The sequence below is a fragment of the Malus sylvestris genome, chromosome 15 (genome assembly GCF_916048215.2).
Source record: "Malus sylvestris chromosome 15, drMalSylv7.2, whole genome shotgun sequence".
Classification (NCBI taxonomy): Eukaryota; Viridiplantae; Streptophyta; class Magnoliopsida; order Rosales; family Rosaceae; genus Malus; species Malus sylvestris.
This window is the reverse complement of record NC_062274.1, coordinates 6,283,386-6,310,105: the sequence shown is the minus strand read 5'-3', so window position 1 is coordinate 6,310,105 and position 26,720 is coordinate 6,283,386. Positions and strand designations below refer to the sequence as shown.

At 39.2% G+C, this 26,720-nt stretch overlaps 1 protein-coding gene, 1 long non-coding RNA gene and 1 pseudogene across 2 annotated transcripts; all 3 read left to right on the top strand.

The window, feature by feature from the left end:
- The first annotated feature begins 1,510 nt into the window (after nucleotides 1-1,510).
- LOC126603856 (uncharacterized) lies at nucleotides 1,511-3,692 on the top strand. Its single transcript, XM_050270849.1, has 2 exons — nucleotides 1,511-2,127; nucleotides 3,607-3,692. The coding sequence occupies exons 1-2, from the start codon at nucleotides 1,554-1,556 to the stop codon at nucleotides 3,639-3,641; spliced, it is 609 nt and encodes a 202-aa protein (XP_050126806.1). The 5' UTR covers nucleotides 1,511-1,553; the 3' UTR covers nucleotides 3,642-3,692.
- A 2,542-nt stretch (nucleotides 3,693-6,234) lies between these two features.
- LOC126603851 (uncharacterized) lies at nucleotides 6,235-9,804 on the top strand (annotated as a pseudogene).
- Nucleotides 9,805-18,985: 9,181 nt separating this feature from the next.
- On the top strand, nucleotides 18,986-20,992 carry LOC126603860 (uncharacterized). The gene is made up of 3 exons (XR_007616419.1): nucleotides 18,986-19,258; nucleotides 19,501-20,472; nucleotides 20,931-20,992. It is a non-coding gene; the product is annotated as an uncharacterized LOC126603860 (long non-coding RNA).
- Nucleotides 20,993-26,720: the final 5,728 nt, after the last annotated feature.

Here is a 26,720-nt window from a genome sequence, read left to right as displayed (position 1 = left end):
CCTCTCTCTCTCGTTCCTTGCCTCCTCCAGTGTAATCCTAACCCAGTAACCCTCTTGCGCAGCCGAGCCTCCTCTCTCTCTCGCTGGGTCTTCAACTTCAATCGCTCTGTCTCTCTCAATCTCTCAGGCAACCCACGATGGCGCGACCTTTTTCCCTTATCCTTCTCCTCTGTACTATGGACCCTGTCTCCTTCCTTCCCAACTCCACCGCTCTTCCGCTTCGTCTTCTTCCTTCACAGCGACCTGCAAGTGTTGCCGTCTCACTCGTCGTCACTGATTTGCTCTCAGTTTCTCACCCCCATAACCTGTGACCCGCGACCTCTTGCTGTTTCGAGTCTCGACCCACTACTTCATTCCTTTGCAAGGTTAGTCTTATAATAATTTCTCTCATGTTTGTTCTACATATTTTGTTTTCAATTTGATGCGTTTTGCAAAATTTATTTTCAATTTCATGGGTTCTGTAGCTTTTCAATTTCATGGGTTTTGGTTTTGCAATTTGTTTTGGGTAACTTCAGTTATGAACACTATTAGTTGAGGTTTCATTAATTTGTGAGAAATTTTGGTTCTGCAATTTATTTTGGGTATGTTGGATTAAGGATTTGGTTCTGCAGCTTTCGCTCTAGGGTTGCTAATTGCAAAACCACGGCAAAGCCTCTAGTCATGAACTTATCGGGAGAAGCTTTAGATGCGTACAATGAGGCTTACGAAGAGTTGATGAAGATCAGTGAATCAGATGAGGAGGATTCACCTTGTCCGATTTTTGAAACATTCAATGCTCAGAACCACAGTCAAACTCAAAGTGAAGAGGTGAATGGTTCCGTGGGGAATTTTGCTTTCAGTAAAGAGGAAACCGCAGGTGATGATTCACCTTGTCAAGCTTTTGAAACATTCAGGCTTCAAAGCCCCAGGCAAACTCAAAGTGAACAGGTGATTGGTTCCGTGGGGAATTTTGCTTTTAGTAAAGAGGAAACCTTAGGTGAAAATTACGTCCAAGCGTGTATTTGTGTTGTTTTAGATGTGTAAAATTGATTTCATTCCTGTAGGTTTTCATGTGGATGACTCTGAAGTGACTTTGAATGTGAACTTTCATATTTCCATTTTTTTTTTATTTTTTGGAGGAGGGAAGGAAAAAAAAAGAAAAAAGAAAAAAGAAACCGAAAAAACCGAAACCGAACCGAAAAAACCGAACCAAAAAAAAAATCAAACCGAGAAAAACCCGAAAATTTTTTAACCGAACCAAAATTTCGGTTCGGTTTCGGTTTTGAGAAAAAACCGAACCGCTGAGAACCAAACCCAGCCCTACATTCCAGTAAATGAGTAGGATTGGGAGAAACGGGTCCGGCTGGGCCCGGTTACACTTTTGGATCCGTACCGCCCCGTTAATTTCGTAAACCCGCCCCGCCCCGTTTTGTATTCACTGCGGAAAAACTCCGAGCCAAACCCACTAATCCAAATTCCGGATTGGGAAAGAATAAGTAAAGTAAAACTAAAAATAGAGTTAGGGTTTGAGATTCCTCAATTCCATTGAAACAACTCAACAAGCAGTCGCAGAAATGGTGGCGGCCATGTCTTGTCGTCGAAGGGCCACCGTCGCCAACAACAACTCACGGCCAATCATGGGATCCTTCAGAAGTTTTATTTTCTTCACATGGTTGTACTTGTCCAGATCTCCATTCAAGAAGTTGAAGACGACGAAGAAGATTAAGTCGTCGGCGGATGAGACTTTAAGTGGTCGTTGTCGTCGGCGGCGTCTTCTTCGGTCCTGTAGAACTCTGAAGAACCACCTGGCCACCGCCGCCTTTCAGTATCTACCTGAAGCAAAAACCACCAGCTTCAAATTCTTAGGGGAGTTTCAATACTGCTGCGACTTATTCCCCGAAGAAATCCTACGGGAAATCCTGTTGAGGTTGCCGTCCGTCAAATCTATAATCAAGTGCAGCGCCGTGTGCAGGTCATGGAAATATTTGATCCAAACCCCGTCCTTCATCGCCTCCCATCTCCGCCGCCGGCTCAGCCTCAACGATGATTGCAGTCTCCATCTAGTAAGAAACCGCTCCCATGGTTACTTGTTGTATTGGGATAAGCCTGCTGCTTCTGCTTCTGGTGATTCTTCCAGATTTGTTGGAGGTGAGTCTTCCGGTTCCTTTAGCATTAATAGTAGCAATACCAAGATTATAACTCCTTTGACTTACAAATCGACTACTCGCAGTCGCGGAACAAGAATCGAAGAAATTACTTGTTCACAACCCTACGTAAAGCGGGAGCTTGTGCACTGGGTACGACAACCCTGTTACGATCTGGTGGGGACTTGCAACGGCCTCATATGCCTTGCTAATGACACCCACTTCTCCCCCGAAGTCCCCACATTAATTTGGAATCCTTCTGTTAGAAAGTTTGTGACTTTACCCCCTCCTAGCATTGCCATCCCCGATACTGTTTATGACATAGACAGGAATGATTGGGTTATACCCACTTCTGCATTTGGCTACGATTCCGGCACCAGAGACTATAAGGTCTTGAGAATTTTCAGTAATCTCTATTGTGGCGGTGCTGCCGGGGACATCCCATTTGGGGTTGAGGTTTTCTCCTTGGCAAGGGGCTCTTGGAAGACTCTTAGTCCTTCTGTTGTTATTCCTGGTTGCTTTGCTCTGGTTGCTTTGCTCTGTGTCAAAGAAACCCCCGTCCTAGGCATGTTTTCGTCAACGATGCTGTGCATTGGCTTCTGCGCCGCGGCCGAAAGTCTGACCAACTTGTCATTGTGTCTTTTGATATGCTCACGGAATCATTCGGCGAAGTAGAGATGCCCGAACCTCTGAGAAATCCATCAGGACCCCCTCCCAGTCCCATTCTTTCAGTGCATGAGGAGGATTCCCTTGCCTTGCTTGAGGCCGATTGGGATCTCACAAGATCGGGAATAGAAGTTTGTCATCTCACGTTATGGGTCATGCAACAGTATGGTGTGTCGGACTCGTGGACTAATTTAACCGTAACCTTGCACGAGCCAGACTCTTGTCCCATCCCCGTTGGTTCTAAAAGAAACGGTGAACAAGTGTTCAGCATGGCGACTAAGAGTGGTTGTACACGTCTGTTAACGGTGGATTTCAAGACCAAACGAGTTAGATATTCCGGAGTTGAAGAGGGATGGAAATACAATTCCATGGATGCTTTTGTGGAGAGCCTAGTCTTACTTGACCAATCCAATGCTCATTCTTACTAAAGTAGCAGCAGCAAGCAAGAAGCAACAACGGGGATATAATTTATGAATTTTAGTTAGACATTTGTATTTATTTCTTCTGCTTCTCTGCAGTATCCCTTCAAGTCTATGGATATATATGGTTTGATTTTGGAGATGTCTTATTGTTTTATCATTGATTGGAGAAGTTACATTATATGAAAGAACAACGGTATGAGTAATGTAGTCCCTGCTTTTAACCTTATGTCATAATTTAGGCTTTCTGTTTCATTATCGTTGGATCTCTTTTGTTGCACATTCATCCTACTTTATGAGTACTTTTAATACTCGCGACATTTCTATCAGTCTTTTGTCCGACTCACATGCATGTTTGGTTGTTACTGGATTATATAATGTGTTTAAAGTTATTGCAGAGAATGCCGTGATAGGCTGTCGGGGAAATGGGTAATTTTGGATGTAAATGGCTGCTTCCTTTCCTAAATGTTGGCGATTTAACTTGGAAGAACACGTATCAATTCATGGTAATATATGTGGTCTTTTCTAGGTGGACTCTGGGAAGGAAGACGAAGGATGGCTTTGCACTCATGGGGACTCTGCAGGTAGGTAACATCCTAGCTGGTCTTGCTTTCAGAAGACGCCTTTAATGCTGGTGCTTCCTTGTATCCTAACTCTATCTGTAGTTTAGTATTCATTAGTAATATGTTTCAAGTGTTTGTCTTTATCCATTTCCGGGGGAGAGGGATTGGGCAACTGAGTAAATCCGAACAATCCTACCCTTTTTTAGTTTGATTCATTCCTTTACTTTTTGCTGGTGTCTTTATTGTGTTTCGAGTGGCGGCTTTATCGGTTGGACGGAATTAGTAACTAGTGAGTGGAGCCACAGTTTTAGATATCAACTAGAAAATGTGCCCGCGCTTTGCTACGGGCATTGAATGTATTAGTCGCAACAAACATGAATGGTTTCCACACAAAACAACTAAAAAAACGTAGTACCTAAGAATCAATGAAGTCAAACTTTGCTTACTATATATGGATAGCTATAAGAAACATTCATTTGTAGATTGTATTGTGTCATCAATATCATAGTTTCAAGTAATCAGCCCTACTAAACGGAGGAAAAACACAAAAGGGAAAGTAGAAAAGTAGATGACATAATACTTGAGCATCTAGCAGAAATAGTAAGTCTCTGAAAAAATTGCTAAACCGTCTTACAAATTCAATCGTTAAACATTATACTGTAACCCAAGACAAAGATAAAGTATATAGTTTGTTTACAAATCAAAATGAAGTGCTGTTATAATCCGCAATAGCTATGAATCATACAAAAGCGCTGCAAATCCACCATCAGACATTAGTCAAGAACTAAGGTTAAATCTAGTGCAACAGCAAAGAAATACAGGACAAGATCATACAAAAGAAAGTTGTAAAGTTAGATACTACATAGATACGTAAGGAACCAATCAGAATGCTCTTGAAGGCGTTCATTAACTATCTACCCAATATACATTACAGTTACCTACGTCATAAACACTTTAAACTATCTATGAGTTGAAATAGCCAATACAACTTATCAATTGTGAGTTGAAATTCATTACGAATTCTATGCGATATCAAGATACCTTTATAAAGTAATATCTGGTCCTTTGAAAAAATTGGTTGTACATAGGTTTTTCTCTCATGCTGTAGTATAAAGTCCGCTCTTTTGGCTTGAAAAAAGATGCAGATGGAACTGATAAAAAGCGGGAAATGAAACCTCATGGCGATTCATTAATGGCTGTCGAAAATAGAGAGTAGAGAAAGTCTTGGTCAAAATGGTACAGTGCTTGCAAGGGATAAAAGCCTTATCCCACTAAGTGGGGAAAAGAGAAATTTAAGAACAAACCATAAAAATAGTGATCGCAGACTTCTCGGGGAATTCAGAGGAACAATTATCCCAACAGACAACGCCTTTTGGTCCTTTGCCTTCACCATCTCCTCCTCATCGCCTAATTCCTCATCATCTGCACGCCAACATTGCCTCTAGGAGAGCCTTACCAATAACCAAGTTAATAAGCATAAGTTGAAATATTAAACGAATATAAAATGATATATGTACAAAATAATGTTCCATTTTTACATGAACAACTAAGCAAAAGCATTATTACAACTAAGAATAAATTTTGAGGAAACCAGATGCTTTTATCGTTAACACGAATAACCATCTATATGAATACTAATTGCATACTCCCTAATGTATTATAAAACTAAAAGTATGGACAATACAATGTGCCTTGGTTGCACATTTGTCATATCTAGCAGCTCACATCGGAAGCCTTCTGCGGGAGTTGTCATCTGAAGCACTACTCTTATCTTTGCCTTTGTCTGATCTGACATCTTGCTTATTATTGCATGGATGCCAAGTTGCTCCAACAGCCTTCGATATACATATATCTAAAATGCTGTCTTGTCCTATTGTTAGAAGCAAAGATAGGAGCCCTAATAGCATAAGCTCCGCTTTGATATTCTCAAGAGCTTCATGGAGAGCTCTTTTGTTTCTCTTTGTCAACCACTGCAAGGAGTGCAATTAAAATTTATCAAAATACCTCATTTCGCATTCATAATAAACCCGAAAGTGACTTCATAAGATGGGATTCAAGCACAACGTCTGGTTCTGTTGCTATTCTACGCTATTCATGTGAGTGGTTTTCCTTGATGTCATAGCCTCAATGTCTAATCTTCTGTTTACACGTATGTCGCTTAACTGTTTATTCTTCTGTTCTAAAATTGATTAGCAGTTCTGGTCATGCGAGCGCTTATGGAATATGCTTGTTCTTCTCATACTGTTTCCTTATGTAAATGGACTACGTTCTTTTTTATCAGTTGGTTGTTTAATGTAATCATAACATTTTGAACAGAAATATATCAAGGGATTTGATTAGCCATCATCTTGGATCATTTATGTGCTGCAGCATGCTAGCAAATTCCATTTCCCGCCCGCCCGCCCGCCCCCCCCCCCAAAATCCATAACTATTTATTTCTTCTTTTTCTTTATGAAGGTTTGGCCTGGATCTGTTTTGCGTGGTCCTTTAGAGAATGCCACATCTGATTCTGTGTAAGTTTGACTTGGGTTATTGTTGTTGAATCTTCTTCCCCAACCTTCACAAATACAACAACAACAACAACAACAAAGCCTATTCCCCAACCTTCACAAATAAATGGGGAAGTTTGTGAAAACGAAGATTGTCCCTATGAGCTACTTCATTTCTCATAGGACACCAAAGCTTTATTGTGAAAACGAAGATTGTCCCTATGAGCTACTTCATCCACCTGAAGATTGTGATATGAACTCATCCCTGTCCTGTACTCTTGAGTGATGCAGTAATGGGGTTCACTAGTTAATTTGTGTATTCAAGCTTTACAGTCTTGTTACTTTTCTTTGTCAGGTATGCCGAGTTGAGGATATTATTATTGAAGGCCTCATAAAAGGATCTGTTGTTCATTTTCAACGGGCAAGGACCATTGCTATCCATTCTTCTGGAGAAATAAGTGCATCAGGAATGGATAAGATTTTTGGGATCCCACCGTCCTATCCAAATTCCAACTCCGGAATACATGATGTAAAGTTTTAATGCTTCGAAATGATAATCCTTCTTGAATTACGTATACATGCAGGTTGTGCTGGTGGTATTGGCAGTGGCAACATATTAAGCAAATGGCATTGGCAGTGGTGGTGGGCATGGAGGTAAAGATGGTGCTGCATGTTATAATGGCAGTTGTGTTAAGGATGGAATCTCATATGGGAGTGCGAAGTTTCCTTGTGAACTTGGTAGTGGAAGTGGATATGACTTTTCAGCTGGCTTAACTGCTGGCGGTGGTATTATTGGTAAGCTTATGTTTGACTTGTATACTTTTACACTTCAATTTAGTTAAAGTCACCATTTCCAATTCTTTTTCCCATTGTAATGCACTGTATTTTCCCAACAGTAATGGGTTCTTTAGAACATCCCTTGTCAAGTTTGTCTGTTGAAGGCTCGATGACAGCTGGTAAAGTTTTGAAGGGACTGCTGTGAAGGAAAAAGTTTGCCCTTGCTGATAATACAACTGAAGGCCCTGGGGGTGGGTCTGGTGGAACTATACTTTTGTTCTTGCGAACACTAGACCTTGGTGAGACTGCTGTTCTTTCAAGCGTTGGGGGATATGGACCTGGTAGTTCAATTGGTGGTGGTGGAAGGATTCACTTTCATTGGTCAGATATTCCCACTGGAGATGTGTATCAGCCCATTGCAAGTGTGGACGGAAGCATCCTTGCAGGGTTCGTATTGTCTAGTTTGCTCATATTTACTTAGGGACTATTATGATTAGGACGCCACTTTAAATCATTTTGGAAGGGTATTATTTTGTGATCAACTCTCTGAGGAAGAAAAAAAAGGAAGGGAAAGGAACAAATAATTTATTGGTTTTTAACTGTACTGCAGGGGAGGGGTGGGTAGAGACCAGGGTGGTGCTGGAGAAAACGGAACAGTGACGGGTAAAGCTTGCCCAAAAGGTCTTTATGGGACCTTTTGTGAGGTTCTCTCTCTCTCTCTCTCTCTCTCTCTCTCTCTCTCTCTCTCTCTCTCTCTCTCTCTCTCACAACGCACATGCGCACGCACACACACTCACACTCACACTCATTATAAGTCTATAAGTAAGAAATGAGTCGTACGGTAGGCAGTAATATTATTGCACTAATGACCGCTACTCTTATTTCTTTCTTTTTTTAGGCATGTCCAGTTGGCACTTATAAGAATGCTCTCTGGTCTGATAGAGCACTTTGTCATCATTGTCCTGCTACTGAGCTTCCCCCTCATGCAATTTATATATCTGTCTGAGGTACTTCTATAACATTAGTGATTTATTACTATATTAGGAGCCAGAATGCGTACTGCCTTTGAGTTTCTAATGGCATCACGTCCTTTGATTCGTAGTCTGTTGAATTTTGTCTCCCGTACCATATTAGTCATTACTTGCGGAAATCACGTCCAAACTATTTGCAACTTCTTGTATCATGAAACCATTCCTTGTTATCTTATCAGGTGGTATTGCTGAGGCTCCTTGTCCTTACAAATGCATTTCAGACAGATATCACATACCACACTGTTATACCGCTCTTGAAGAATTGATTTACACATTTGGTGGGCCTTAGATTTTCAGTCTTCTTCTGATTGGGCTCCTCATCCTGTTGGCTTTGGTGCACAGTGTTGCACGTTTGAAATTGGTTGGTGTTTTTGAATTACCAGGCCCTGCTCCCACTCAACATGGCTCACAAATCGACCACTCTTTCCCTTTACTGGAGTCATTGAATGAGGTTTGTTCTTGTATAACAGAACCTCTCTCTTTCTGTCCCTCTTTCTCTTTCTCTCTCTTCCTTCACTTTTGATATTAATAAGGTGGTATTCATATTGTAGGTTTTAGAAACAAACAGGGCTGTGGAGTCTCAGAGCCATGTGCACCGGATATATTTTATGGGTCCTAATACTTTTGGTGATCCTTGGCATTTGACTCACACTCCTCCGGAACAAATAAAAGAGATTGTGAGTTTTAACTTTTATATATCATTTATAGACTTTCATTTCTGTATCCACTTGGAATTTCAAGGAGCTTTAATATTGATCTTAGTCTGCATTATAACAAATCGGAAAGATTATAGTTTGAAATATAGCATTCCCTCTGGCAGATATGAGGGGCCATTCGATACATTTGTTGATGAGATTAATTCCATAGCCACTTATCAATGGTAGGAGGGAGCACTGTACAGTATTCTCTCTGTTCTTGCATACCCCCTTGCATGGTCATGGCAGCAGTGGCGCCGAAGATTGAAACTGCAACGTCTGCGTGAATTTGTCCAATCGGAGTATGATCTTGCCTGCTTAAGGTATTGACGTTCGCGTGCTTTATATTGAGGGATTAAGGTTTGAATTTCCTCATGGGTTCAGTGTTGAGGGTCGTGAATTAAATGTATACATTGTCTATGATTAATTCCCTTCATATGATAGAAGGGTACTTCAAACTAATTTACGTGCATTATGTGGACTTGGTTTTGCATCCTGTAACCTCTGATGTAAATACTGTCAGGTAGCCGCAACTTCTGATTTAATGCTAGCATATATGGACTTCTTCCTTGGTGGTGATGAAAAGAGAACTGATCTTCCCCCTCGTTTACATCAAAGGTTTCCTATTTCGTTACCCTTTGGAGGTGAGGGAAGTTATATGGCCCCTTTCTCACGTCACAGTGATAGCATCGTTACAAGCCTCATGAGTCGGGTTTGTTGATTAATGCTGACGAATCCAAAGCCCAGCTGGCTAAGCTGATATTTTTATGCTCTAGCTTCCAAAGTACTTTATTAATCTAAATGCTTTCTGTGTGCAGGCATTCCCGCTGACCGCATGGTACCGTATGGTTGCTGGTTTGAATGCACAGTTGCGCTTAGTTTGCCGCGGGTGGCTAAGGACTTTTTTGGTATCGTATTTGAAATTTTTTATAATTTTTCAAAACGTTTCTTAAGAATTTTTCTTGAAAACAATTTTCTTTAAGACTCAAAAACTTGTTTGGTATGCAATTTAAAATTTTTAAATCTTACAACTTAAATTGGACAAAAAGATCCAAAAAGAGTGGGTCGAGAGAGAAAGAGGAGAGAGAAAGAAAGAAAGTAAGAGATGATTGGAGAAAAAAGAAAGAAGTGAGAGGATCAGAGGAGATAAAGAGGAAGATGAGTGAGAGAAAAAACCGAGAGAATGAAGAGAGTGGATTGGATTGGAAGAGAGACGAAAAGGGTTTAAAAAAATAAAAAAGAGAAGGGGCAGAGAGAAAGAAGAAAAGAGAGAGATAGCTTTGGAGTGAGAGGGGAGGAGGGAGAGAAAAGAAATGAGTGAGTTTAAGTTTAAAAACTCTAAAAACTTACCTTTTGTGTTTTTAGATAATAAACTATATTTTTTAGTTAGTCTTGAGTTTAGTTTTTGAAAATAGTCTTACCAAACAAGTTTTTAAGGCCTAAAACTTGAAAATTGTTTTTGAGTTTAAAAAGTTGGATTCAAGCAGAATACCAAACAGGCTCTAAGAGTTACACTCCAGCCTGTCCTCAGGTGGCAAAGAGTTACACCGGAGTAAACTGTTTTTGCTTTATTGTGAGAATAAACAGTTATAAAATAAAGTTGTTGAATGTTTGGTAAAGTTTTTTTTTTGTAAAAGTGCTTAATAAAAATGGAGTTTTAACGAAAAGTTTACGGTACTGTTCACTTTAACGAAAAATCACATTTTTACACTAAAAAGTCAAACATGGTACTATTCACTTTACCTTTTATTTTGTCCTTATTATTAAAACTCAAAGTTTTTAAGTTCTTTTCATTAGTTTTTCTTAATAAAAAAGCAATGTATGAGTGTTTGGTAGACTTTTATATAAATTGCTTTGAATATGTTAAATGACTAAAAAGGATATGATATTTAATGCCATATAATAATTGTCAAAGACAATAATATAGGGGCAAAAATTATAATTTTGTAAAACATGTGAGGGTATACTTGTTATTAGAAAATTTCATTAAATGAGTGCTGATTACTATGCTTCGAAAAAACAAACATTTTTTTTAGAAGCATGGTACTGTCATTGGCAGTAGTTTTTGAAAATAAATAAATAAATTTTTTTGTTTTACTAAACACATTTAATGTTTCAAATTTTTTAATAAGCTACATTTAAAAAAAAAAAAAGTACGACAATTCTAGAACAGCCCTTAATTCGAGTGTCAATGAGAAAGAAGTACACAATTCTAAAACAGCCCTTAATTCGAGTGTCAATGAGAAAGATCAATTATCATGAAGAAAAAACTGTTTCATTTCATTTCAAAGTTATGGACATATGTACACATCTTTTTTTTCTACCAGAAAACATTGCATCTAATTTTCTTTCAATTAATGGATTTTGATATAAAAATGATATCAAGCGGATTAACTAAAATACTTAAATGTATTCATTATAATCATCATTTGAAGGAATGACATGTATTCTTTATATTAATATATATATTTAATGTGATCTTCATCTGATCGTCGATGGTTATTGTGTTAAGTACATGTAAGTATTGAAATAAAAAATATTCTTCATATTAATATATGTATTTAATGTGACCGTCATTGATTGTTGATGGTGATTGTATTAAGTACATGTAAGTATTAAAGTCGAAGATAATTGGATATAAGTGATTGTATTAAGTACGTGTAAGTATTGAAGTCAACGATAACTAGATATACAAATTTCCACATATAGCATTGTATGATTGATTTTGAGATTTCTTCCGGCACAAATTACTTGTACGAGTCCGGTTTTTTAACTTGAGTATCAGTTCTCAATTTTTGGGTCGTCACTTTTCAATTTTGTAAGTATTTTCAAAATATTCAAGTTTCGATAGAGATTAAATCTTCTGCATATAAAATGAATGTGACCTCTTTGTGACGTTAATTATTGACTAGCACGTATTTATAAATTTAGGGTCTATTTGATACTCTATTTAAATCCAACTTTTTTAAACTCAAATTTTTTTTTCAAGTTTTAAGCTTTAAAAACTTGTTTGGTATGATTAATTTGAAAAACTGAACTCAAGACTAACTCAAAAATATATTCTATTCTTTAAAAACATAAAAAGTGAGTTTTTAGAGTTTTTAAATCTAAACTCGCTCATTTCTTTTCTCTCCCTCCTCCTCTCTTACTCCAAATCTATCTTTCTCTCTATTTTCTTCTTTCTCTCATCTTTTATTTTTTATTTTTTACCTTTTTTTTTCTCTTCTCCAATCCGTTCTCTTCATTTTCTCGATTCTTTCTTTCACTCCTCCCTCTCTATCTCATCTGATCCTCTTTTTTCTTTCTTTTTCCTTCAATCATCTCTTACTTTCTTTCCTCATATCTCCTCTTTCTCCCTCTTTTTAGATATTTTTGTCTAGTTTAAGTCGTAAGATTTAAAAATTTTAAATCTTAAACCAATAAAGTTTTTGAGTTTTAAAGAAAATTGTTTTCAATAAATGTTTTGAAAAATAATAAAAAATTTCAAATAAAATACCAAACAAACCTAACTTTTCTTAATTTTGTTGTCATCAACTTAATATTTGTTAAATAATAATTGGGATGAGAGAGAGAGAGAGACCACATCCATTTTAAACACAGAAGATTTTATCTTGTTCCGACCTTTCGGTTTCGGGTGTTCCGATCTGTCCTAAATTGCCCCCTGGCGTGGTTGTCACCAAGGTATTAAATATCGATGATATCAGAAATATCGGTAGTCCAAAAACACGGAAATATCGATGGAAATATCGGTATATTATCGATATTGATAAAAATAGTATGGAAACCACGGAAATTGTAAGAAAAACTTGGGAATTTTTATTGAAACTTTGCAGGATGTTTATTTAGTCAATTATCTATTAGTTTATCACAAAAAATTGGAAGGAAATGCATTGCATGATGGATTTAACTGATTTAAGTTGATTATATAGCGAGCTGGCAAACATTGTGAGTGTAGAAAATATGTAGTAATTAATGAAAGAAGTTTAAACACACCATAATCATTTATATATAATGAATTAGTACAATATTTTACACTTTATACATTGCATGGTAAGATACATGAGTGACTTAGTACCACATAGAGTTCCTATGAGGTTCAAAATTTTCACTATCTTCGTCATCTCTATGTGTAGAGTAAGTGTATTTTAGCATATTTTCACAAAAACATAAGTGATATGGTGGTCAAGGTGTTGAAGGAGTAAAATGGGAGGGGTTCGAATCCCCTTGGTGTTTTTTTAAATATAGAAATTTTTCCTAGATAATAAATATTAGCTTGCAAGCCTTGCAGACATCTTAACAACCAAATAAATATTACAGGCTGAATATGTAATTACAAACATATCTATAGCGAGTTGGATAAGGTCTAGGTGTGTGGTTGACAAATGGAGGGATTTGAATCCCCTTTGTGTTTTTTTTTTCTTTCTTATTTTCTTTTCCTTTTTTTCTTTTGTTTTCTCCTGCCTTTCAACTAAATAATTCATAATTTATATTTATATAACCTTTATATATATATATATATATATATATAATATATCTCAAACTTTTAAAATTATAAAACACCCACGTAGTGTGGGTGGATCTCAAACTTGGACAACTTTTTAAAATACAAAGAACCCACTACGTGGGTCTCTCCCCTACCCCAAGACCCCATTTCCTTCTCACTCACTTCAACTCTCTCTCTCTTCTCTGCACTGTCTCTCTCTCTCGAAACCCTCTTACCTCTCTCCCTCTCTTGCTGTGACCACACACACACATGCATCAGCACCATCTGCTCGACTTGAGCAGATCGAGGAACACATCATCAGTCTTCTCTCTCCCGCCTCTGTGAGAATGGCGGAGCCCATAACTTTTCGGCGAGTCTTCTTTGATTTTCCGGTTAGGTAAGTCTCGGATCTCTCTCTCCGTGTTAGTGTGAAGCTCAAATTAGTTCGATCTGCTGCACTGCCCTTCGTTCACCACCGCAGAAAGAACAGACAGGGAGCGAGTGAGCGGAGTGGAGACACACCACACCCACCCCACCGTGACCTCCACCACAGTGGCGCACACTCCGGCGAGCACCATCACCACCTGTGAGAGGCGCAGATCTTGGCAGCTACGACGACGGAGCTCGGCTGCCGTTCCGACGACGGAGAGAGAGCGATATTATCGATAATATCACGATATTTTGACGAAAACTAATTAGATACCTATTAAAATATCGGTAACGCGAAAAACCGATAATATCGGCGATATCGGCATTTAAGACCTTGGTTGTCACTGACCACGTTCTAACGTTCACGGTCGGTGACAGTAGCAATCTCATACCAAATATGCTCATCCGAGTAAGCTTTTACCAGAAAACACTAACTTTCCTGCACCGTCGATTTTCGGAGTTCCGGTGAGATTCACAAGACTATAAATCTACACGGCAACGGGTAATTACGCCCTAAATTTTGAAAATCTTAGACACAAGCCAGAGCGGGAGGACCACGTGGCGATAGCTGGGAATTCGACCGCTGCGAAGGGCTTATTCAATCCCTTCTTAAGCATTCCCTTTTCCTTCTCTCTCTCTCTCGGCGATTGCTGCGGTGAACCAGGCCCCCAAGAACAAATTGCACTCATATATTATTTTCGGTCTTTTCGATGAATTTGTACTCCTAGCCATTCAATGGTTGTAGTATCATCTAAACTTTTTATTTTCATGAGATTAATTTGAACAAATATTTAAGATATTGTTCTGAATGAATCTGCTAATCACTTCAACATATTGAGTGTAAGAAACTTTTCTCTTTCTTTCTTTATTTATTATGCTCTAATTTTATCTATTTCGTTCATATTGTCATTAGAATATGACTGCCTTTGGATGCGACCTATGATAAATCGAGAATCAGTTTCATTGTGATCTTAATGACACTGTTGCGGCTCTGTGACAACATATGACAATCCAAAATGGGAAGCGTTTTTTAATTGGTATATCCAAAACCTGGATTTTATTAGTGTTTTCACTTCAATGTTAGTGATGAACACTTTTCCTTTTTTACCTTTTCAAACATTTGTGGATTTTGGTTTGTTAGGTAGATTGTAATATATCTTATCAGATAACCCAGTACGCTGTAAAGACAGTATTTGTCGAAATGAGTTTTTATGTTCATTACACTTTACAAATGCAAATTATCTGTATTACAATAAGTATTACTACTTTTCATTTCACTATATGATAAAATCTTTTGTATGTAAAAAATTTCTCAATCTAAATAGTATTAACTTTCTATGACACTATCTTTCATATCTTCCAAATAAAATCCTTCATACAGTTTCTAATCCCACAACAACGCGTGGACAGCAATTTCTAGTATATACTAAAACCGGTGGGAGAATCACTGTAGCTTAGACACAATGGGTTTCCGGTTTTACCCCCAATTATTTTGCTATTATTCCAACTTTGCCCATTTGTCTTGCGGTCAATTGGACATGAATTTTGTGACACGTGGGGCTCCCAGCTTCCTCCACCTTTTTCCGTCGCTCACCGCTTCAACGCAAAAAAAATTAAACCGGATCTCTTTCAAATTTCAACTTTCAACCACCGCTACCACAGTTCTACCGCACCTCAGCTCTCATCTGATTCTATTTCTTCTTCTTCTTCTTCTTCTTCTTCCCTAAAACCCTCCAATTTCCCTAAAACCCTCCCTTCCAAATCCCCCACTACCTCCTCCTCCCTCGCAGAGTGAGATTCCCCCAAATCCTTCCAACCCAATGGTCCAAATTTTCAATCTTTCCTCCAAGAATTAGCCGTAAGCTTCCATTTCCCATTTCGAATTTCGATCCTATAAGTCAAATTTTGAACCTTTAGTTATTGTCATTGCTTAATGTAGTTGTAGTTTAAAGTTTGATTTTTTTCAGTTTTGTTATTTCCTGTGCGGACATCTTTGATCTTCCATATGACTACTTTGTGAAAATTCTGAATGATCTCCGTCTCGATGTGAGTACCTTTTTTTCAATCTATGATAATTACCCAGATGTTGAATTTGATAAAGAAAGTGAATTTTTAGATGACAGAGTTATCTCAATAAGGAACAAAGGATAGGTTCATGTAGAATATATTACGTAGCAAAAGTTGGGGATTAAGCTATTTGCGTTATTCGATTATATTGTGTGATATTTGGTTTGAAAATTGCTGAATTTTGTGCTGTTTGTGTGATTGTGTTTATCCGTTAGGTTTGTTCTATGCAAATATCATAGTTTCAATATATCATATGATTTTGTTGTTGGTTAGTTCTTTCAAATAAGTTTTAGCTCTGTTATTCTGTACTTATTTGGAATTTGATGGTGTTTATGTACTGTTGCAGGTGATTACCAAAAAAATCTCTTTCAAGTGAACAGGTAGGGAATAGTCAGTTTCTGCTTTAAAGGCCTCACTAATTTATCAAACGTAATGGTTCAATTGAGTTGTGTTTTCTGCAGGAGAAGGATTTGTGCAGACTGATGGACTTGGTATTGCTTAGGGAGCAACATGCCAGGACTTTACTTATTTGTAAGTGTTATCCAGTTTATAACATGGTGGGATAAATATTGGATGCCTGATGAGCAAAAGAAACAGAGGTATTTATGTCTTCTTATTAACAAGGACTCAATGACTCTTGCTTCCATGTTGATTGGTCTTTGTGCTCTATCTTTCTATTATTTTGTTGGTTGGTCATTGTGAGAATTTAGATATGAATATGCGATTTAGTTCTTCAAGACTCCAACAAAGTGGGGAAATAACACAGGCATTCTTACGAAAATGGTTAATTGAAAATTAACATAAATGGATCTCGCATAACTCTTTAGACATGATAAGCCTATTGTAGGAGTATGCAAGTCCAGAAAATAAATGTAGACATGAAAAGTTCACTAATTCAAGTGATTGTTCAATGCAAGGAGCATACACACACACACACACAAATGAAGCGAGCACGATGTGGAAACTATAGATTTATAACTACATAAAGATAAAGAAGTTCCCTTAGAGCAAATTAAATGAAATTGAAAGAAAGAAGCACTACGTGAATATTTGAGATAAAAGTGATAATGGTGGCTGGGGTGTTAGAAATTGGATATACCTTTCTGTTGATTGAATTGGTTCTGCAACCATTTCAAGAAAAGTGCTATACATGCATAGGTACGTATTTCTCCACACTTTTCGAAGATCTTATAAATCTTTTCCTATATTTATGCTTATTGTTTCTCTCAGTGTATAATTCAGCAGCAGGTGTATATTTCCGTCAACCTTTATTCATACTTGCATGGTGAGAATTGTGGTAGAAGATTACTAGGGAGATGAGCAATTCAATAATTCTACTTCTCATATGTTGCTCTTAACATATGTCAGTATTAATATTGATGAGCTTTCCCTTAGGGCACTCACATTATTCCACTCTGCATTTGTATGTCAGAATATAAGTTCACTATTGATTATCCACCATTGTGTTAAGCATTAGTAGAACGGTTGCCTTTCATATAGGAGAAAAAGAAGATGCCAACGAAGGGGTCAGACATGAAAAGAACAAGGAAGAACTGCCGAGAAATGGAGAATGTTACGTTTAATCTTTGAACGGAAACCAAATCGGACGTTAAGACAACTGATAGTGACCATCGAGGAATTTAGAAGTGCTGATTAGAGTGTTAAGGCAACTGATAGTGACGATCGAGGAATTTAGAAATGCTGATCAAAGTGTAAATATAGTTGTAAACAGGAATGTAGATGCCATCATGTAATATGGTTGTAAATATGTATCAAACCTTTTACATGTTTCATATGTTTTTAAAACCCGCAGCGTTGTTGCAGGTACTTATACATACTAGTGAATTCCTAAACGCTTACTTGCATAACCCTTATAATTTAAAAATAATTTGCTAGGGGAATCGTAGTTCCCAACGGTTTTATTTCAATGTCTACAACTAGTGCATGTTCTGTTCCTATATAATCCGCGGAGTCATGGAACTCTATGAGTAAAAATCCCTTCATCCTAAAGCTGGAATAAGCTTCAGAGAGCAATGAACTGAACGAGCCACTGGGAATAAGTTTTTAGTCAATTAAGATATACAACTAGCAAACCTTCGTTTGCGCCCACCGGCTGTGGCTTCCAACGGTAAGACCTGGGCTGGTTTGGTATTGCTGTGCTTTGAAAAAAAGCTGCTGTGAGAATAAGCGGCTGTGCTGTGAGAATAAGCGGCTGTGAAATAAAGCCAGTAGAGTGTTTGGTAAACTTTTTTGTGAAAGTGCTTTTGGAAAAAAAAGCAGGATGATAGTGTGTCTTTTCATTAAAGGAGCACTGTAGCTCCGTGTGCTTTGAAAAAACTGGCTTTTTTTCAAAGCAGCAAATAGCAGCTTCAGCTTTTCCTTTGATTTTCAGCTTATTCTCATAGCAGCTTCCAAAATAAGCCCTTTTTTTTTCAGTTTACCAAACACAAAAATGACCCTCAGCTTTTTTTCACAGTGGCTTTTTTTAAAATCACCTCAATCCAGTTTGGGAGTGAGGTGCTTAAAAAAAAAGCACCCATGAAAAAAAGCTGTGAGGGTTTTAGGTGTTTGGTAAACTGAAAAAAAAGAGCTTATTTTGGAAGCTGCTGTGAGAATAAGCTGAAATCAAAGGAAAAAACTGAAACTGCTATTTGTAGCTTTGGAAAACTGGCTTTTTTTCAAAGCACATGGAGCAGACTGCTTTTTTTTCCAAAAGCACTTTTACAAATATTAGACTGCTTTTTTTTCCAAAAGCACTTTTACAAAAAAGTTTACCAAACACTCTGCTGATTTATTTCACAGCCGCTTATTCTCACAGCACTTTTTTTTCAAAGCACAGCAATACCAAATCAGCCCCTCTTCTCAGGGACTTGGACTTTGGATTGTCTCCACATTTATAATAGGATTAACCTTAGTTTACTACTATAAAGTTTTTCAACATTTAATACATAAAGTTCATAAGTCTGGAACAGTATCATATATCCGTTAAGATGACTGTTAAGTCAGCTGTTAACTAGTGATGTAACATTCACGTGAATAATGATTGATCATCACGTGTCAATATATGCCCACGTGAATAATGCATGAGCTTGGCTTTCAAAACTGAACTGATGAACTAGTATCATATCATTTCAAATTTGTTAATAGAAGAATGAGGTTTTCGTTGGAAGGCCATTGTGTAGCGTCTCGAGTTCATACTACATGGTCTCATATGATTGAATTAATATCCTATGGTTCTTGTAATGACGCAGACCTTATCGATATACAGAAACTAGTCTTTATGGACACTGCTGAGGGAGTAACAACTGCTTTGAGGCCATGAATGAGAAGATACGGATGAGGTGTAGAACAGTAACTGCGCAAAAGTTTGTGGGCGTACTCCCGCAGAGTCTCAGTTCAGCAGTGAGATACAAGCCAATTTCAAGCCATGTCCAAAGTGCAGTCCACCTATTGAAACCGAAACCATGGGTGCATGCACATGATGTGCCCAGCACCTTGCAAATATGAATTTTTCTGGTATGAGTTCTGCTTCCTTCTTTTCTTTATCTCGTTCATGGAAACCAATAGGCAGTAGTTGTTTTGAAAACAATAATGATAAATGAAGAATTGCAGTACATATCATTTGACTTGAGAATATAAAAATTATTTGAGGGAACTTTTCCATTGCTCATGTTTTATATTGTTGAGCATGGTGTATATTGTTTTATGTGCTTTCGCTAATTCCGCAAACATGAAGTTTAATGTGCTTTCACTTTCAGAAATCGGAGGTTTAGTTGTGGTTGTACATAGACCCCATCATCTCAACTGACAAACTCGAAGGATATTTTGTGATTCTGTGAAGCGACTGTGTGCAGAAGAAGGCCCATCCAAAGAACTCACATTCATATCCATACTGTGGGGTCTTTGGGGGAGAAGTCGGTTTCATTAGTAACGCATATGAGTCTGTAGATTGGAATTGGTATCATTGAAGAAGAAGGAGGAGGAGGAGAGCTTCTTTTACTAGGATTTGATCATGAGACTAGTGAAGAGGCCGAAGTGGAAATGGAGGAGGAGGAGAGCTTCTTTTAAAGAGTCATGGGTGGAAGGGGAAAGGACTAATTCAAAGTGCACATGATGCCTAAACCCATGCAAATCCCCATGAGGAAAACTAGATGGTAAATTTTTTAAGTTTCACATCTTTCGTCATTGGATTTGCTAATACAAGTTTTAGTGAGATAATCTTACTGGTGATTTGTTAAAAGACAGGGAGAGAGAAGGCAGCCTGTGGTTTTATAAACCAAAGTTCAGATGCATTTCCTGTGATATGGATGGGAAGTTGGCGGCTAATGTATCTTGCGCCTTCATTGTGCTGTGCATTAAGCTTATAATGAACTATATATATTCTTCTCTTGATATATAAGGTACCCTTGTCAACAGCAGAAATCAAATAAGTTTAACAACTGCGAAAGCTCTCAAAGAGGTCTCATCAAGGGGTGTGAAAGTAGTGATAGCCACTGGAAGGGTAAGTTCTTTCCTTCATTAGTCATTATGAGGATATTATGCTCTAAAATGTGTTTCCATTTATTTTCGCCAACGTGATTTTTGCTTATGATTGATTTGTTTAAAAACTTTTGTATTTATTGTTGCTCCGGGCCCTAGTGTTACTTTTTATAGCATTTCTTTATTGACGAATAGTGTTGATTTCGAAAGATGGCATTGTTTCGGAATTCTCTCCTGGGGTTTTCTTGCAGGTTTATCTTTTCTCCCCTCTGAATTTCATTTTGCAAGTTCAATCTGATGACCGAAGAATTGTATTCACGTAGAGATATTAGCTTAGTCTTCTGTTGAATGTGTTTCCATATTTTTCTCACTTGTAGTTACCCAGTAATCTTCATTGTACACACGGAATTTGCATTTGGCTTAGACCTAGATGTGTTTCTTCCCTTTGTAACGAGGGCGCTGTACCCAACCGTGCTAACCATCCCTGCTTCATCGTAAATGTTTTCCATGTTCTCTGTTTGTCGCCAAAGATAACTTCCTAATTAGTTTCATTGACTAAAATCTTTGGCAATGCCCGGTCATCCTTTTGGGAAGCAGAATGCTGTGCTGATTATCGCTTATTCTTATCTTTCTTAGAACTATACTTGCTTCCGTTTTGGGTTGAAATAAGTACATGCTGTCCTTATTGCCTGCCTCTACTTGATTACAGGGATTGCTTGTTTACGGTAGGCAAGGTCGGGAAATTTTTAGAAAGAATGTAGATACAATTGTAACTCCGCCGTGTAAGTTTATCTTACATTGCCGGTCCCAAGCCCGGATAAAGGAGGAGGGGGAGGGCGTCAGGTAGTCGACACCCGGCACTCCATGATTACGTCGAATCCTTATGAAAATGAATCCAGAACGAAATCGCGCTAAAGCTAGGGCGTCACCCATAAGTGGCGCGCTGTGTGGCCCGAGCACAGTGATAAGTGAGCAAGGGTCGTTGTATCTCTATCGGCACGCGGATGCAGTGTTAAATGAGCAAGGGGGCTATAGAAACTTCTTTTCGAACGACTCCACTCAAAGTTGTTTGGGAGCATATGCTCCTATCAACTTTACACGGGACACACAAAAGAAGTACTTTGATCCTATTAGACGGGGAATGGTGAAGAAGCTAGGACAGAAGGGTAGAGTTCAAGATAGCAAAATGCGTTTAGGAACGTGGAATATAGGAATCTTGACGGGAAAATCTATGGAAGTAGTAGAAGTTATGGTAAGGAGAAGGATAAATATTATGTGCCTACAAGAAACTAAGTGGGTTGGTCGTAAGGCAAATGATCTAGAAAACTCAGGGTTTAAACTATGGTATTCGGGCACAAATAGAACGAGAAACGGTGTTGACATCATCGTGGACAAGACCTTGACACAAGATGTTGTAGATGTCAAGAGGGTAGGAGATAGAATCATGGCAATCAAGATTGTAATAGGACAAGAACTTATCAATGTGATTAGTGCGTACGCACCTCAAGTAGGGTTGAATACGAGTTTGAAGGAGAAATTTTGGGAAGACCTTGGAGACTTGGTGCAAGGAATTGCTCAGACGGAGAAGTTATTTATAGGAGGAGATTTAAATGGACACGTGGGCAGGGAGACAGGCAACTATGGAGGTTTTCATGGTGGCCATGGTTTTGGGGAGAGAAACGAGGATGGGGAAGCTATCTTGGATTTTGCAATGGCATATGATCTCTTCTTAGCCAACACCTTCTTTAAGAAGAAAGAAGAACATGTGATCACCTACAAGAGTGGGTCGTCAAAAACACAAATAGATTTTCTTCTAATGAGGAAAGGGGATCGTATAACTTGTAAGGATTGCAAAGTTATACCAGGAGAGAGCGTGGCTAATCAACATCGCTTGTTGGTGATGGATGTACATATCAAAAGAGTGAGAAAAAAGAACAAGACTTGGAAGTGCCCAAGGACTAGATGGTGGAATCTAAAAGAAGAAAAACAAGCCATTTTCAAAGAGAAAGTAATCACCCAGTGTGTGTGGGATAGAGAGGGGGAAGCTAACCAAATGTGGGATTCCATGGCTAGTTGTATCCGAAAAGTAGCAAAAGAGGTATTAGGAGAGTCCAAGGGCTTTGCCCCACACCAAAAGGAATCTTGGTGGTGGAATGAGGAGGTACAAACAAAGGTGAAGGCTAAGAAGGAATGTTGTAAAGCCTTATACAAGGATAGGACCGATGAAAATGGTGAGAGGTATAGAAAAGCGAAGCAAGAGGCGAAAAAAGCTGTGAGAGAAGCTAAGTTAGCGGCTTATGACGATATGTATAAGCGACTAGATACCAAAGAAGGAGAGTTGGATATCTATAAACTAGCTAGAGCAAGGGAAAAGAAGACAAGGGACCTAAACCAAGTGAGGTGCATCAAGGATGAGGATGGAAAGGTTCTTGCTACAGAGAACGCGGTTAAAGACAGATGGAAATGTTATTTTCATAATCTTTTCAATGAAGGACATGAAATGAGTGCTTCTTTAGGGGAGTTGAGTAACTCAGAAGAGTGTAGAAACTACTCTTTTTATCGTAGAATCCGGAAGGAAGAAGTGGTTGTAGCTTTGAAGAAGATGAAGCATAGAAAAGCAGTAGGCCCAGACGATATACCAATCGAAGTGTGGAAAGTTTTGGGAGAGACAGGTATAACATGGCTCACTGACCTTTTCAATAGGATTTTGAAAACGAAGAAGATGCCAAATGAGTGGCGAATGAGCACTTTGGTGCCTATCTACAAGAATAAGGGCGATGTACAAAATTGCATGAACTATAGGGGTATTAAGCTAATGAGTCATACAATGAAGCTCTGGGAGAGAGTCATTGAGCATAGATTGAGGCAAGAGACACGGGTTTCGGACAACCAATTCGGGTTCATGCCAGGGCGCTCAACCATGGAGGCAATCTATCTCTTACGAAGATTGATGGAAAGATATAGAGATGGGAAAAAGGATTTACACATGGTCTTTATAGATTTGAAAAAAGCGTATGATAGGGTCCCAAGAGACATTCTTTGGAGGATTTTAGAGAAGAAAGGAGTACGAGTAGCATATATCCAAGCTATACAGGATATGTATGAAGGAGCAAAGACTGCCGTAAGAACTCATGAAGGACAAACCGAAAGCTTTCCCATAACTGTAGGATTACATCAAGGTTCATCCTTAAATCCTTACCTTTTTGCGTTGGTAATGGATGAGTTAACAGGACATATTCAAGATGATATTCCTTGGTGTATGCTTTTCGCAGACGATATATTGTTGATAGATGAAACTCAGGAAGGGGTAAATGCAAAGCTTAACCTTTGGAGAGAAGTGTTGGAATCTAAAGGTCTTCGCCTAAGCCGATCAAAGACAGAATATATGAAGTGCAAGTTCAGTGCAAATGGAGGCCAAAACGAGTTAGGGGTGAGGATCGGAGATCAAGAAATACCAAAGAGCGACCGTTTTCGTTACCTAGGATCTATCTTGCAAAAGAACGGAGAATTAGATGGAGATCTCAACCATAGAATACAAGCTGGATGGATGAAGTGGAAGAGTGCATCTGGCGTGTTGTGTGACCGCCGTATGCCACTGAAGCTCAAGGAAAATTTTTATAGGACGGCAATAAGGCCGGCAATGCTGTATGGCACAGAATGTTGGGCGGTGAAGCATCAACACGTACACAAAATGGGTGTAGCGGAGATGAGGATGCTTCGTTGGATGTGTGGGCACATGAGAAAGGATAAGATTAGGAATGAGGATATCCGGGGTAAAGTAGGAGTAGCCGAAATTGAAGGAAAGATGAGAGAAAATCGGTTACGGTGGTTTGGACATGTGCAAAGAAGGCCTACTGACGCTCCGATTAGAAGATGCGACTATGAGACAGAGGTTCAGGGCCGAAGGGGTAGAGGAAGACCTAGGAAAACTTTGGAAGAGACCCTAAGAAAAGACTTAGAGTACTTGGATCTAACGGAGGACATGACACAGGACAGAACACAATGGCGTTCTAAGATTCATATAGCCGATCCCACTCAGTGACTTGGATTTTCCAAGTCTCCAACCGAGAAGTTTTCCTCACTCGGGAAATTAAGGGAACACTACCTCAACCTACATGCTTCACTCACAAAGTTTCAACATACAAGCTTCAACAAAAGAAAATTCAAAGAACTTAGCGAAGAAGGCTTTGGTGTATTTAACACAATACGTTGAAATGAAGGAAAGCTTATTTATTGATATCCCCGATAAGTTACAAATATGTACATATACTTGAGTCAAAATAAACAAACAAGAGGGAGCCTTCACAAAGGTTGCTTAGGAGAAGTCTCAGCAGTCGGTAGAGCCCCAGAAAGAGAAGGCACCGGAGGGGGATCATTCGGAGCCTCAGTAGAACCCTAGAAGGAGTAGGCATCAGAGGTTGATCATTTGGAGCTTCATTACGCGGTACAGCCCCAAAAGAAGAAGGCAATAAATGCATTTGGAACAAACCCACAAATCTCTGATGATCAAGTAAAACCTGACCATCAGATTCCTTCATCTGGTCAAGCTTCCTCTTCATGTTTGTAGCATAGTCATGTGCGAGCCGGTGCAACTGTTTATTCTCATGCTTAAGCCCTCTAATCTCCTGTTTGAGACTCATCACTTCAGCCGCCAATGATTCAACTTGGCGGGTTCGAGCAAATAGGCGTTGGGCCATATTAGACACAGAACCTGCACACTGAACACTGAGAGCCAGAGAATCCTTAACAGCCAACTCATCAGACCGTTTGGAAAGTAGTCTGTTATCTTTGGGAGTGAGAAGGTTCCTGGCCACTACCGCAGCGGTCATATCATTCTTCATCACGGAATCCCCAACGGTAAGAGGACCAGTAGGGGAGACGAAGGATGGACGCCATATGTTGTCTGGAGAAGGCGGGGCTGCCTCTTCAACAAGGTTCAAGTCAAAACGACGGTCGGAGGGGCTAGACATTTTCAAAGGTGTTGAAGAGAGAAGAGGTCGGACAAACCAAGATCTTAGAAGTGCAAGAATGGAGCTTCTACTGGTGGATATTCAAGTGTGCTTTGGAACTTAATGTCAGCCCCTATAAAAATCTGGACTCGACGAAGCTTCAGAAATCGAAGAGGCGCCTGCTCAGAAATCGAAGAGGCGTTTGCTTTCTCAAAAGCTAGGCTGCTCAAAGACCACGAAGGCCGATCTCAAAAATCGAAGAGGCTTGCTTTCTCAAAAGCTGGGTTGCTCAGAGACCACGAGGGCCGATCTTAGAAATCGAATAGGCACCTACTTTTCCAACCTTGTCAGCACCTGTCACACGCACACTCAGCTTTGCGGAAATTATGGGCATTCTGTCGAAGATTTCTGGCGAAGTAGAAAGCACATGAATCGTACTGTTCAATCACCCACTTCCCACACGCAACAGTAGCTCATGGGTACCACAGATAACTTTGCCAAAGTTCTCTGACAAAGTTGAGACACGTGAAGCTTGCAGCTCCCACTACATCGCTCTGACCAAGAAGGGTAAAAGAATAGCAAAGAAACAACACTAACAAAGTTTAGACACATAAATTTTGAAGGTCTAGCTACCATATTATTACCCACAAGGGTAAAGGAACAGTACCACTGCTGGATAATTGGAAAGTCCCGGTGTGTCAACCTCTGTGCTTCGTGGCAAGGTAGACTAGCAAACAGGCCCAACCTTTACTCACATTCGAGAAAACACTCCCAACAAGATTGCTTGCTCCAAAATCGAAGAGGCACCGCCCTCCGAATCTCGAGAGCCAGACTCCCAACATGATTACTTTCTCAAAAATCGAAGAGACACCGTTCTCCGAATCTCGAGAGCCAGACCCCCAGCAAGATTGCTTTATCAAAAATCGAAGAGGCATCGTTCTCCGAATCTCGAGAGCCAGATCCCCGACAGGATTGCTTGTTCAAAAACTGAAGAGGCACCACTTTCCCAACTTCAAGAGCTGGATCTCCTTGGATAAAGCTTGTCTGTAATCTTCACACACAACATCAACTTTCCAGATACCACAGACCACTTTTTCAAAGTGCTCTGACAGAGTTAAAACATGTGAAGCTGGCAGCTCCCACTACCGTGCTATGACCAAGCAGGGTAAAGGAATAACATTATTACTTGATGTTAGGGAGACTCCTATATATGTCGACCTCCATCCCCAACGGACAGGCAGACCTGCAAATATGCTCAACCCTTCCTCTTATCTGAGAGGGCACTCCCAACGAAGCCTTTCGAAATATTCAGCTTTCTTTCCCCCCGATAACACCTCTGTAAACAAGCTATACTAGAGCAAGAATATTTCATATCATCAGGGTTAAAAGCAAGAGTATCCCATATCATGCTTTTTCCCTGTCTTTTCCTTTGGCCTTGTTCTTACCTGCAAGACAAGGAGAAAGAGAGCAATCAGTCAGCACTTGGAATCAAGCTTCCAGCCAGGAACTGACTGCCTGGAACCCCTTACCTGATTACTTACCTGGCATTG